Here is a 15,206-nt window from a genome sequence, read left to right on the forward strand (position 1 = left end):
GCATTCTCTTTTAAACACTCTCCCTCCTGCCAGTGCCTTGTAGTAGATCACTTTGTTTGTTATTGAATACAGGTATCCAGCTTATGCTTCTCATTTGTTTCAACATCTACAAGAGTATGATTACAACTTACTGCACTTTCAGCTATGTGTAACTCCTGGGGGGGGGAGCTACTGGAGCTGACTGGAGCTACCGGTGTTTCACATTTACTGGCTAAACAGAACAATTTTTGACTTTTCTGCTTCTTGTTTTGTTTCCAAAAGGAAGTGAAATGACATTGAAAATAAAAAATAAATAAGCAAATGTAATTTATTAGGAAGACTTTTTTGGCCTATCGCTTCTACCTTAACTTAACCCCCCCACCAGTGTACACAATGGCTTTTCAAAGGCTGTTTCCTGTTCTTACCAAACATTGTGACGGAAGGTATAACTTTGATGTACACCAGCAGCGAGTAAAATGGCAAATACTATTCTAAGAATTGTATTTAATATAAATGTGTGTAATTTTCTCCCCATTTATGTAACCATATTTATATAATTATTATTTTAAATATCATGCCCATTACCTAATGAGACCACTCGTTGCCCTGGTAACTGGGCCTGGATAAGGATATGGTTATTTTCTATTTGTTGGCAGCACGATAGAGCTGTTAAAATGTATTCTTGTCTGTTTGCTTCACAGCGGTGTGTTTGATTGAAGAGTCTGATGGTTACTTCTGATTTGCTTCATAAAGGCAACAACACAGTTGTTCTATAAGTTTTCATATAAACTATTTGATTAGGAGGAGCTAAAGCAGTCCTCTAGTGTCTTGCCTTGTGTTTAAATATCCTGGAAACTGAAAAGGAATTAAACTACAGTAGCCTTGAAAGTAATAAAATATACTGCTGCATAAAATAATAAAAAAAAAAAAGCTGTCTGCCATATGGGGAGGAAGTCTGGCTGGAGGGATCGGCTCATGTAGGACTGGAAGTGGGACTTTGTTTGTAGAGAGGGGCTGCATAGTAAAGTATAGACATGGCGGGCACTTCTGAGAAATTGAGGAAAGGTGGCTCAGAAGACATGGCTGCAGGGTATGAATCTATGAAGTATGAGATGACAGACGGAACGAAGCGTAAACGGGTAATCTGTGGGTTATTGCATTGAATAAACCCAGTATTTCCTTTTCATGTTTTCGCTGTCAGATCTATAACTGGGAGAAAGATGAAAGAATGTTTCTCAGAGAAGCTGTTTTGCCAAGAAGAGTGAAATGAAAATGTAATCTTGTCACTGAATCTAAAAAAAACTAAACAGGACTATGTCACAGTGCTTTTCCTTTTACAGATTATTATTTTTTTTTTTAAAGATTCTGTGGTGAATGATCATCTTATCACACATTAAAGTGCTGATCGTGATTTAGTGTCAAGAGATCAAAAAGAGGCATCATTGTTGATTATTTAAATGAGCCTTCAATAAAAGTACAATTATAGACAATTGAAGTGCCTACCGTGATATTAATACATTATTTTACTCAATCTGAATTAGTTAGATGTGACATTTCATATTAAAAGATAATCTCTTATTTTTTTTTGTGTTTTCTTTTTAATGCATCCTGAAATCATTAGCCTCTACTACATAGCACAAGGTGTCATGGCAAGGAGTTAAGTATTGAGCATCGAAATCTGTGTAAACATCTGTAATAAAAATGGGACTCAAGAATAAATAAATACTTGGTTAAGTAAGGGATAATTTACAACCAGTAACTGGCTCTTTGTGAGTTGGAGGCACCAGGAAGGCACCAGGCTAATGCAAAATGGTCTTGGCTTATATGTAGTGCATCTAACTCAGGACAAAGCTTCAGTTTTACTTCCAGTATTAAACCACATACTACTTGGAGAATCAACAAGAAAATAGAATATTCTTGTAAGAAAATAAATGCTTGGTATGTAAAAATGAATGATACGTGACTTGATGTATTGACTAGAAGGTCTTGGCAATTACAAGAATACATACCAGACAACCTCATTTACTCAGAAGATAATCTTTTCATGTAATTGAGGTGAAAATGGTGATTTCGTACAGGATGCAAGAATTCTGAAAATAAAATTGGTTCAATTAAAATTTGCAAGGAAATGGCCCATTAAGTACTGCTGAAACCATATCTGGTGTTGCTATCATGAGTTGTGAGCTGCACTGGAGTTCCTGCAGATGCAGCCATTGTAGTCCCCAGGAAAGTAGCCTGTCCACCAAAACAATCGCCGCCCTCCCTTGCCTGTCAGGGTTCAGGAAAACAAAATAGCAGCTCTCCCCTGCAAAGCATCTACTTATTTCTGACTTCTGCATTCAGATTTAATACAATAAAAGATACACTAATTACAGTGCATCTTGGTGTTAAAATGAAGATGACAAATTCTGGGTACATGTTACGCACACTTTACTTTTGTCTGTTTTTTTCCCTGTATGTCTTCCATATTTCTAATAAAACTTTTGTAATAAAAAACACATTTCCCACTTTTTAGTAAATATGAAAACAGAAGTGAGTCTGAAGTGATTGCACTATGCTAATCCTGACATCCTTTTAAACCTCCATTAGCACAGTGTGCCCTTTTACAAACTCTTACGGACTAATTAGCATGAATCCAGTGGTGCTCAGACTCTTTGTTTTTACTTCAAATAATATATTGAAATGTACTTTAGTTAAATGCTTGAGTGCAATATAATTTTTTTTTAGCTGGGAGTAGTTTCTGCTGTACCCTTGGGAAGTGGGAAATATTAAACAACCTAAACGACACATGCATGGTTTGTGTTTTGTTTTTTGAGGAAATATCATAACAAGACACTTGTATTATGACTGTATGACAGTGGTTATATATTTCTGTAGATCCCTATGAAATACGTTTGATTCCTTTTTTTTTTCTGTGTGTGGCTCTTGTCCACAATTTGGATAATCCCCCTGCTCTATAACGAGTTGCCTCAATCACCTGTCATTTTACAGAAAACAACAAACTGCTAATTTAAACTGAGCTATTCAGAAATTTTGCAATGTTCTGTTTACAGAAACAATGCTGCATACTTCCCATTGATAATATGCCAATGATTAGTGTGTTGCAGTCTATTGTGATACTCATGAGTGTGTTAGCTGCATAATCATTCATAACATAATATGGACTGAATTAAATTACCATCATTTACCATCATTGAAATATTCTAAATACATGACGTAGCTATAAGTTGGGGTACTGTTATCTGACCTGAGCATAATTACAATTAACCTTGTCTTTTCATGTACCTCATCTAAACATTATAGATTGAAGATTTAATAAAACAAATAATCTGTTTCTAAGAATTTAAACTGTAATTTTATTTTGTATGTGTTTTTCTGTTGCAGTCGAACCCTGATTTGATTACATTACAGCTAGGCAATTATGTTTCCTTTGTATCCATTGTCAAGCTAATATGATTCATATAAATATGGCTGGCTGTCACAAATAATTATGGTGAATAGCTGATACTTCATACTAATGAAAAGGGATCTATAATCTACATTCATTCATTCATTCATTCATTCATTCATTCATTCAGTGTTTTGTAACTAGCAATATTATTTCTCATTCTGATTTATTTTTGTTTTCCGAAACATTCTCAGGTGCTACGTCTCTCTCTCTCCAGGACATCCTATGGCCTTCCCTGTGTATTAGACTACTGTGCTTCTTTCTTCTCAAATAGGTTTGAAATACGGGTATTATTGGTGACCAGTGACAGACAATCTGTTTGCCATGGTATTAATAGACAGGTTGTTTAATGTAAAAGCAAACAAAAAAGAAGAAATCTTTATTTCACATCTTTTCTATTCTATTCTTCCTCTGTCAGGCTGTTTAGCCAAGGAATTTGTGGCTCCCTGATTGGCTGACCTTCCTGTCTTCATGTGAATATTAAGTATTTGTTTGTGATTTTGTGACAGCCCCCCCCCCAACACACACCCAACCCCTTTATAAACAGTACATTATGTTTTGGTTCCCTTGTGGAACATCCTATGGCCTCCACTACCACAAGACAACACTAATGTGTAGGGAAGATAACATGGGACCCTATTGTTGAACGTGTTTTATTATAGTGAACCCCTGGGTTTAAACAAAACAATGGCAAGACTTAAAGAGTTCACGTGACGTGGATGTTTTCTATTTGATTTCCCTCCAATCGTTTTAAAATCTGTTTATTGTTGTGTTTTTGTTTTTTTTAGCCTGCTTTGTTTTGATTAGTTCTGGCTCCAATTTTGTCTGGCATCCCATTTTGGGATGTAAGCAAAAGCTTTGTTAGGATGTTGCATCAGCTCTGTTAGTGCAGGGCATCAGAACATCATGATGGTGCCCCAGAGAATAGGATTGTAAGTGCTTTTGTTCCCTGTATTACATGATGCAAAATATATTGTACAGTGCTTTACAAACATGGAGAAAATACAAACCCTGTAGATATTTAGTATATTTGCTTTAGTGGAAAAAACAAAGCACACACACGTACAAACAGGCAAACAAACAGGAGAGTAAGTTGAGTTGAGTTTCAATACAGTAGCTATGAACATAAGCTTGACTATCCTATGTAGAACATGGAGTGTGTATTTATAATGTATCATTTCAAAGATATAATTTAAATTAATTGGTGGTGACGAATTAAAAAACAAAAACAAATGGGTGAGCGCAATTTACTAACCGTATCCCATATGTTAATTTACAATCTTGCCATCTTTGGGGCCCTGCAAAAGTTTACAATCTGACTTGGGTAGGCTTTTTTTTTTTTAGTTAATTTACGTTTCTTTACATATATATAAGGATCGCATGTTGAACAAAAACAATCCATTTGAAACTTGTAAAGATTGTTGGTGCTAGCATGAAAAAAATGACACATTCATCATATTGGAATAGATTTTTCAGTGGAATATGACATCTGTTTGATTTATTGGTCCAGGCTGTAGCTTTTGCTTTCAAGTGTTTCCTTCCCACAGGGTGTGTAGCTTTGGGGCCAACGAGACAAGGACTTCTAGAATTGTACTAGAAGCTTTCTAAGAAGTGACCTCTGCGTAGAAGGTTGATGCTTAGTACGGGAACAAAACCCAAAGTGTTTTCTGCTTTTTATGCACTTCACAAGAATGTCACAGATTTATTTATTAATTTATTTGCTACATTTATTACAGCAGAAACAGTTGCCAAATGCATTAAAAAAAATCTTGATAAGGAGTTGTATTTTAAATGATGAATGGCAAAGTTGCAATGAAAGTTTGTTTGGGCAGCCCCATAAGGCACACTAAAATATACCTTTTATCAAACTCTTTATCTCCTCGTCCTTAAATTAATACACCAAGGAATTTAATACACAACAGCTCGGCAGATTCTTAAATGGTCAGTGATATTTATCCTCTTCTTGAGGATTAAAAATGCACTTTTGCTGGATTGTTAATGTGGGAGATTTTTAGTGCAGGCTCATATTTAAGTAGTTCCTGAAAATCGTGGCTTACACTCAACAGGATATTCTCATTGTTTACATTGTTTTTAAACAAAAAGCAATGAAGTAAAGATTCTGTTCAGCAAAGTACCAGATTACCAGTCTGAAATGTCTGATTTGGGAAGTCAAGTTTGTTAAAGAACCAGAATTAATGATTTGTTGGCCATTTTAGGACTTGCTTTAAAGCTTTTCTGCCTTCTAGGTGTTCAGGATTGAACAGAACAGAAACTGAATATATGTTTTACTGTGGTATGGGTGAATGCATGCCAAGGCATTAGAAGTACAGTAAGAGTTTGTATCTCACATTCAGCAACTATGCTAGCAAAACAAAAAACAACAACAACCTCAAGCTCAGCGACCATCTAGATTGGAACCGGATCAAATAGACTTTAAATGACTTAATTTGTGAGTTTGCCCTTTTAAAACACTATTTCACAATATCTTTGAAGTATTTATTTTTTCATCCCAGCTGTGATGAATTCCATTATAGTTATATTTGGACCCCTCCACAGGAGTGTGATTTGGTTCCTTGCATTTTTGTGGTGGATTCTGGTTTTGTTTTGACTGCTACTGTTAAAGCCTAGATGTTATGGATATTTTGTTCTTTAGAAAGCTATCCCAAAGTGCTTGTATATGTGTCTCTGTTCTCAAATAGGTTTGAAATACAGGTATTATTGGGGACTAGTGACAACCTGTATACATTTTCCAGGGTAGTAACAATAGACAGGCTGTATAATATAAAAAGAAACAAAAGTACAAACCTCTATTACACATCTTTTCTATTCTATGATACAACAAGATAATTAATTTTTCCTCTGTCAGACTGTACTTTTCTAGAATTTCATGTTTACCCAAGGAACTTATGGCTCCCTGATCGGCTGACCTTCCTGTTTTCATGTGAATATTAAGTATTTGTGATTTTGTGACAGATCCCCCCCACCTCTCTAGCCCCAATGCAGAGGGGCTATTTTATAAACAGTACATTATGTGTTGGTTCCCTTGTGTATATAGGCGCTTCAGTGAATGATTGCACAATTTGTGTAATTGCATTTCAATTGTTCTGCCATGCCCAGCATTTAGGAGCACGATTGACTCATTGATGCCATCAATAACTCATTTTTATAATTGTTTATATATGAATTCCAAAGAGATTTGCAGTGCTAGTTATCCCCCTTATCAAGATTATTGAGACGTGATGATGAAGATTTTACTCTTTATATTTGAGTTATATAATGATCCTTTCAAGTCAGTGAGCTGAGTCAGTACAGAATGACATCCAGGTTTCTGTCAGCACAGTTTTTTCCCCTGCCAACAAAGTACAACATCTGAGGACATGAGTCATTAAAGCATTATGTAATATGATCGCCATGAGGGTAATATAGTAAATTTGTGGGGATTTTGCATCTAAACTGAAATTAAAGTAATGAGAGATTTAATTCACATCACTTAAAATATTTGTATTTTATTATGGTTGTTATTTGTCTACATCCTGTAACATGTTGCTCTCTTTCAATGCCAAAATATATGTAAGGAAATATATGTTGTACATTAAATATTTCACATTTATCCCGGTAATTGTTTGGCGTCCATCCTAACGTGCCGGTGCTCTTTGCCTTTGCAGTTACCTGGCTGACCAGTGCTGGAATGGCGGATGCATCTACCTGATCATGCTGCGCCGTATCAAACGCAAAGCTCCTCTCCCCCCTTGCAATGGCAGCGGCGGCAGCGAACAGCACAGATCAAGCATCTCCTCTGAACCTGGCGGCAGCCCGGCACAGAACGGCAAAAGGACTCGCAAATTCGGGGTCATCTCCCGGTCCTCCTTTACCCGAGACAGCAAGGACAGTAAAGACAGCCGGGACTTGGAGGTCGAGAATGGGTACTGCACCTCGACAGACACTGAGCTCTCGCCCACCCAGACCAGCAGCCCTGGAGCTCCGCTATCTGTGGGGAAACCTGGAGCCGGCACTCCTGCTACCCATCCACCCCTTCAGAACGGGGAGTCCACTGGGACTCTACCCAGCAGCCACTCCAGGACTCGTCTCTCTGAGGGAGGGAGAACCGAGTCTCTTAACAGCGAGCACTGTGGCCAGGTAAGCTGTTGCCCTCCTTGCTTGGTTCTTCCACAGCTGTGTTATCTTTTTATTATTCCCCTTTTTATTTCATTCCTTCCTTTTTAATGTGTGACACCCCGCTCAAATGGATCGCTGTTCTCTCACTTCAGTGAATGTTAAGCATTTTTATCAGTGGCTCAAGAAGGAAGGATGGGCAGGTGAATTAAGCTTTCAACACATCTGCAACGTGTTCTGTATAGAGAAACAGTTTACAGGCAGGTCCTTGCAATTTAATATTCACAGCAAGAGGTCATGACTCAACAAACAACTAACAAACTGAGATGGGTCGGAAGCCTCTCTAGGTTATTTTCCACCTGTTGCCTGAGTTTGAGGCACTGGGGATATATGGATTCAGGGCACATAGGTTTATTTTAGTACACCATTCTCTGCACCAGTGTCTCTACTTTTTGGTTTAAACTGCATACACCATCCCACCTTCTTAAAAACTTTATATTTGAAATGTGCTTTTTTTTTTTTAATTAAATCTAGTCTTTGAGAATGTGATTTTTCCTTTTTGTTTTTAAGATGTTTCTGAGTGGTGTTTTTCTAGTGTCTCAATTCACTGTTCTCATTCTCCAGAACATCCACATTTGTTTATTTGTTTGTTTATTGACTCAAACAATGTAGTCTAAATGCAGCCAAGTGTATCTCATTTACTGGCAGTTTTATGCATTGTGATGAGCGTAAGCACTGTTATGACAGTGATCAGTGGTTTAACAGCAACAGTATTAACTCAGCTATTAAAATCTCCATACATGGTCAGCCATTAACATGAAATCCATCACTCCACTCAGTACTAACCTCCCTGGTTTAAGGGAGACTGACGATCATGGTCCATTTTTTTCGATAAAAGGAGAAGAGTTTTGAAGGGAAATGACAAGCACTGGGAGCAGTATCGGAACGATGCTCTTTAATTTTACGACCGCGTTTGTTTCATTCGCCTGAATTTTGTTATCAATCTCATAGAAGGATCAATAGCAAATTATAAGGCAGTTCTCTGACAGTGACAGAAATAAGTACACATCTTTTAATGCTTTCTCTCTCATCCTGCTTCCTTTTATGATTGAGAGTGATCTGTCCAAAGCCACACAACAAAATGACACGGTAGGATTTTATAAATTATGTTCTGTATCACTTTCTCGGGAAGCTGCCTGAAGGCCTCTCATTAGGAATTCTTGAAACTTTTTGATATACCATGTATATATTTAGTCTCCATACATTTTTCAAGCTAGTGGCCTCTGTCATGTGGCTGCACACACATGTTTCCCATCTCCGTGAAGACATCTGCCTGATCTCTGCTTCTGTTTTGACACAGCAATAGTTTTGCTATGATGTAATTACGTTTTAAAATAGCTCACTATAGTGATGCAAACTATACAGTGTGTATATATAATATATGTATGTGTTTGTATATATTTGCAGTAGATATGCGTGTGTGCACTAGTGGTGCAATGTGGAGACACAATGATGTAAAACATTGCATATATCCCAGTATTACATTTTCACCCATAAATACAGTATTGATGCTCTGCCCAGCTGAACTGGCTGACTGTCCTATTCAGAGCAGTCTATTACTTGCCTGCAAGTTTGCCTCTGCACTGAATTAATGTATTTTGCCTCATGGAGGTCATTTCTATACTAAATAAATTTTTGAGGGAGTAACAACACTGACAAGGTTTATTATTTATTGTGCAAGTCCTTATGAAAGTTTGCCATGGTTAATGTAATAGAAAGTTGCTGGTTTTCCCATGTTTGTATAGTAATTTATAGTAGTAATATAGCAAGTTTGTAATCACAAGGCAAAGGGATTGCGTTTGTAGTCAATTTGGACCTGTTTCAACCTAAATCATTGCATGAACCCAGAGTACTTCTGAAGTAGCTTCATCTAAACTCCATGAATGCTTATATTTGAAATATGTATACCCAAAGGTTTGACTGGTAAAGCCATTACAAATGTTAATTTTAATCACACGCTTTGCACCTCTGGAGGAATATGCTATGTAAACTTTGTGGCAATAGGTCCTATGTTTTACTCCTTAATGGACATTTAAGCCAGCAAAGCAGTCTGCCTTGTCTCCAGACAGCGCTTTCCCATTATTTACTGTGGTGTTCTTGGGACTTGAAATCCATCCAAAGTACTGATAACAGAAATGTGCAATCTGACGACAGCTCCCCGTCAGTCTTATTAGAAGCCGAAACCCTTTGCTTCCGAGGGGCTTCGTTGCACCAGCGTTTCTGTAGTGGCACGGAAGGAGAGGCAGTCTTCACAACTGGATTAGTGTGTTGTTGTGGAAACAGCCAGGCCTCATCTGTAAATCCTAAATCAAGGACGTTTAGACACATACATCCCTACTGGCCATGTCAGACGCACATTTTAATCTTGTTTTTATTGCTTTTTTGAATGATGTATCAAAGCCACCAATTTAATGGCTTTCTGCAAAATTCACAGTAGAGTATGTTTCCACATTTAGTTTTTCATTTTTATGTGTAATGCTTGGCAATTTTTCTACTTTGTCTTGAGTCCAGATCAACAGTTAAAGTCCAGATTAGATTTGATGGCAACTGATCTACTAGATATGCATGCAGATTTTAGCTATGGTGTAAAAGCTACAAGTTACTCCATAGCAATTTCTTGGCCTTCAGCCTTGTGTCTCGCAGTGCACCCTAGGCCTGTGGGTATGTCAATGTTTCAGATATTGTATTACAATTTTCACATGAATGGACTTACGAAAAACTAAAAATGATTTATGAGACTGACTGGAACTCTTTTATGGTTCATTCTGTGTTTATGGAAATTATATATTTCACAATCTAGATTGGACTGACTTCTATTATACCTTTGCAGTTTGTTGACATTGAGTGTCCCTGGATATTGACAAAGACAAAAAACAGACAAAAAAACTATGATCTTTTAAAAGATCTTTACTGGCATTTTTTCTTGGTTTTGGATTTTCACAGAATCATTAGCAATAAATTAAAAGCTAGTCGCTGAGGTGATGTCCTTCATAACAATGTCCCATAAAGATGGAGACAAATGTACTATATAGTTATTCTTTCAATGTTTTGGTAACTCTTGTTAAATTAATAAATAGTTTGACTAATATACTGCTGTTGTTTTTTTCCTAATCATTTGTCCTGAATGCTGTTTTTGCCATCATTTGCAAAGCACCCAGTCAGTATTGGTATGTGTAGTCATGTGACTTGAAGAATGGTTTGTGTGAGTTGATAAGTGCCGTACCATGGATAGTGGGCACTTTATAACCAGCATGGTGTTCAAGGCAGTTAATATTAAATTCAAATAATTAAAATTTTCCCTTACATAAGCAAGGAAAATGAATTCCCAAAGGTCTCTGAAATGTTCAGCTCCAGTAACCCCTCGTCATGCATGACTGCAGTGACTGCGATTTTTTGGCTCTCAGATATATGACTTTTTGAGAATATTTTCAACAGTTTGTCTCTCTTTTGTCCATGTTCAGAAAAAAGTATTAATTTCACTTATCGCTCTGTTTCACGCTTAACTAGACTAGTCACTGTAGAAGGCAACCTCCTCGCCTGATTTTCATATTCCTAGGCACGATCTGTCATCGGATAAATGGGAGAATTGCTGCAGTAACACAATCCCGGCTTGTCCTCATTTCCTTTTTCCTTTCCCCGCCTCCTCACTACCCTGTAGAAATAGAAAGGCAAAACGATTATAGAGGCTGCAGATTTCCATACATTTTAAATGACTTCATGCGTTTAATGTACCTAGTGTAATATACTTTAAATTATGTCTGCTCTAATTTTGAACTTGTATATTACTGTGTATTTTCTACTCTATCTAAGTGGGTAGACCTGTAGATGTGTTGTAAAATAAAAAAATAAAACAATGCTGTAAGAAAGCAGAGCTCAATTTTGGTCAGCGGGATAGTTTTATATAATGACTGATGGTGATTAATCTATTACATAAGTCTGGAATTGATCAAGCTGCTGTCTTTCCTGATTCAACTCCTGTTGTCTGGAAGTGTGCGGCTGAGACAGCTCTGTGTATCGTCAGTCTCTCCCACAGTGGTAAACACATTGAAATTGCCCAGCGAGGGGAAAACACTTGCACTTGCGTAGTGTCTTTTGAAACCATGCATAGTGCCAGACCAAACCAAAACTGCCCTCCCCTCAAATCGCAAATTACAAACGTGTTACCACTTTGTGACAGTAAACTCAATTAAATGTCAGTGTTCATGTTGGTATTTCACTAATGCAACATGATTTTGACAATGTGTTTGGTGTTATTGCAGTGATTTTAAATACATATCTGCTTTTTACATCTGGGTGATTCTCATGAAACCAACCTTGAACCATGGGCATGATTTGAATATAAAAAACATTATGAAACTAAATGGTAAAACCTTAATCCAGTAGATATACATGTATTCTGTCTTGCATACAAAGATATTACAACTTTAGTTTAGTAGACGTAGTTGGAGTTGATACTTGATCCTTATATAATTATCTAGGTATTTAAAGTAATTGTATCACCTATGGATATTATGTTGCCTTTTTTCACTTCCCTACACAGTGGTCTTTTCTGTTTCGTTTTTGTTATTATAGTAGTACTATTAATTTCAGGGCTGACTTTAATGGTACCCTAGTCAAGATTTTGGATTGGCAACCCCAATAGTTTTAAGTAAAGCCATGGAATCTGATTTATTATGAGACTGAATGGTACTGAGGAGGGTCTAGGGGTCTTCAACTACAACTACAAAAATTATCATGTTTATATTAATTCAAAAGTAGGCAATATTAGGCATTAAATTAAGTAATATTTTTTTAATCTCAACCCCCTTGATGGATGCCAGCCTAGGTGACCGCCTGTATAGCCTATGTCTGGAGCCAGCCCTGATGAAATTAAATTCCAGAACCATTTCTAGTGCTTTATGGTTTGATATTGATGTTGCACCATATCTATACATTTTACACCCGTCTGACCCTGACCCATCGAGGCATGGACTCCACTAGACCTCTGAAGGTGTGCTGTGGTATCTGGCACCAAGACTTTAGCAGCAGATCCTTTAAGTCCTGTAAGTTGCGAGGTGGGGCCTCCATGGATTGGACTTGTTTGTCCAGCACATCCCACAGATGCTCGATTGGATTGAGATCTGGGGAATTTGGAGGCCAAGTCAACACCTTGAACTCATGATTCATCAGACCAGGCCACCTTCTTCCATTGCTCCGTGGTCCAGTTCTGATACTCACGTGCCCATTGTAGGCACTTTCGGCAGTGGACAGGGGTCAGCATGGGCACCCTGACTGGTCTGCGGCTACGCAGCCCCATACGCAACAAACTGCGATGCACTGTGTGTTCTGACACCTTTCTATCAGAACCAGCATTCACTTTTTCAGCAATTTGAGCTACAGTAGCTCGTCTGTTGGATCGGACCACACGGGCCAGCCTTCGCTCCCCACGTGCATCATGACCTATGACCCTGTTGCCGGTTCACCGCTTTTCCTTCCTTGGTCCACTTTTGATAGGTACTGACCACGGCAGACCGGGAACACCCCACAAGAGCTGCAGTTTTGGAGATGCTCTGACCCAGTTGTCTAGCCGTCACAATTTGGCCCTTGTCAAAGTCGCTCAGATCCTTACGCTTGCCCATTTTTCCTGCTTCTAACACATCAACTTTGAGGACAAAATGTTCACTTGCTGCCTAATATATCCCACCCACTGACAGGTGCCATGATAACGAGATTATCAGTGTTATTCACTTCACCTGTCAGTGGTCATAATGTTATGGCTGATCGGTGTATTTTGGTAATGAGAAAATCTTGAAAATAAAATATTTTATTAAAGTAAAGAATTCTATTTTGTCCATTACTTTTAAACAATTAAACAAACGTGAATTTTTTTTTTTTTTCCCACTCTTGTGCTTATGAAATGTTATTGCGGTAATGAGAAATTTCATTCACTTGGCAAAAAAAAGCATTAAAATGTAGAAAAATAAGTAAATATTCTCTTTGAAATCAACATTTATAGTGACTTTAGACCTTACTAAGCAAACTCTCAAAAAAATGTGTTGGTCAATCTCAGTTAAAAAACTAAAAGAGGATCACTCTTAAATGAGAATTTTGTGAGATTCACCCATCTATGTTATTTTCTTCACCCAGCATCTATCTAGTGCAGAAATTTGTCTGGAGCTATATTTGCTCCTTGATAGACTTGTAGATGTAAGAGTCTTCCTTACAGACTGGGTAGCAAAATTGTCTTGTCTGAAGCATGATATCACCCTGCAAAGCGTGCACTTTATGTATCGTGCCTCTCTTCTCTGTCCCTCTGTAGCTTTCCCCTCCACTGCCCTTACAGTTACACATGCACATGCTCACAAGGATGATCATGAGCAATCGGTTACGGCACAGAAAGGCTCCGTGCTTTCCTCTCTGCTGTATAATTGTACACTTTTGATGTGTCCTTATTTGCATTAAAGACAGACTATTGCATTCACGACCCTTTTCATATGTATATAGTAACATAGATGTAATGCAGAACAATGATAATCATAATAATAGTAATAATAGTGACGAGGAGGAAATTAGCTGACATAACCAAGTGCAAGGATTTTCCACACACAGCAATTTTTTTTTTAAGTATTTCTGTATTTTTTTATGTCCAGCAAAGAATTCACGTTTCCACTTTGTCATCCTCTTTATTATATGCCACAAGGTCAAGAAGCAGGGCTGAAATGGTTCACCTGCCTTAAAAAACAAAAAAGCACCCAGCAGAATTTATGGCTTCACTCATGCCTTTGGTTGTAGTCTTGGTTGCGTAAAGTTTGCTGACCTTGGCTGCGCGCAAACAGGAAGCGTTGTATTAGCTTCTGTACCGCTGAGGATTTTCAGCAGTGTTTGGCAGTGAGCAGCGGCTTCATATGTGCGTTCCGCAATACATTTAATCTGCTCTAGGCCTGTGTTTTAACTACAGTCGAGTGTTGTTGTTTTTGTAGCTTTAAATCTTTCTTCGTGATGTAGGAGAGCGAGCTGACCTAGAGTGGAGACTATGTATCCCTTAACCACAGCGAGTGCTGGTTAATCAAACTATTAGGCACTCAGTTTGCACATGGCTTCAAATCCTCTTCCTGCACATACAGCACTCATATCCTCAGATCAACTTTTGGCTAATGTTGTTCTGGATAGCGACAACAGCTAACAGCTTCCTTTAAATCTGAATAAAGCCAAAATCCATATAGCCTACAGTATGATTTAATGTGACACTCCAATGTGTTCAGTTCTACAGTGCTTCAGTGCAGTAGTTCCGTTAGTGTTTGACACTGACTGCAGTTTTGAAGATTAAATCTGTTTCTTCTAGTTTTTATTTTTCCCACTTTGCAATGCATTTTTCAAATACGCTAACCCTGTGGACCTTTTCATTAAAAACAGCTTGATGCAATACGTCATCTCCAGTCTAGACTGTTTCTGTGTTGAAAAAGATCCTACAGAGCAGAGAAGGACCTGCCAGGTACAGGTGCTGCAGAGATCACTCTGTGGATTATTTATAGGAAGCTTAAGATATTTAAAAGGGGCTATTTTTAAATGGGATCTGTTCAGTTTCGTTTTTTTCCATCTTAGTAAACATTTCTTTTGGGAACAAAAA

The 15,206-nt window shown here is 37.8% G+C and overlaps 1 protein-coding gene across 5 annotated transcripts in view; it reads left to right on the forward strand.

The window, feature by feature from the left end:
* The window catches only part of pdzd2 (PDZ domain containing 2), a 110,910-nt gene that overhangs the window by 56,796 nt on the left and 38,908 nt on the right, over positions 1-15,206 (forward strand). For all 5 annotated transcript variants that reach the window (XM_066712045.1, XM_066712046.1, XM_066712047.1 and 2 more), the window contains one exon: positions 7,093-7,564. In XM_066712045.1, coding sequence (XP_066568142.1) covers positions 7,093-7,564 — 472 coding nt within the window. The remainder of the gene's footprint in view (positions 1-7,092; positions 7,565-15,206) is intronic.

Source organism: Amia ocellicauda, chromosome 8, assembly GCF_036373705.1.
Source record: "Amia ocellicauda isolate fAmiCal2 chromosome 8, fAmiCal2.hap1, whole genome shotgun sequence".
NCBI classification, from domain to species: domain Eukaryota; kingdom Metazoa; phylum Chordata; class Actinopteri; order Amiiformes; family Amiidae; genus Amia; species Amia ocellicauda.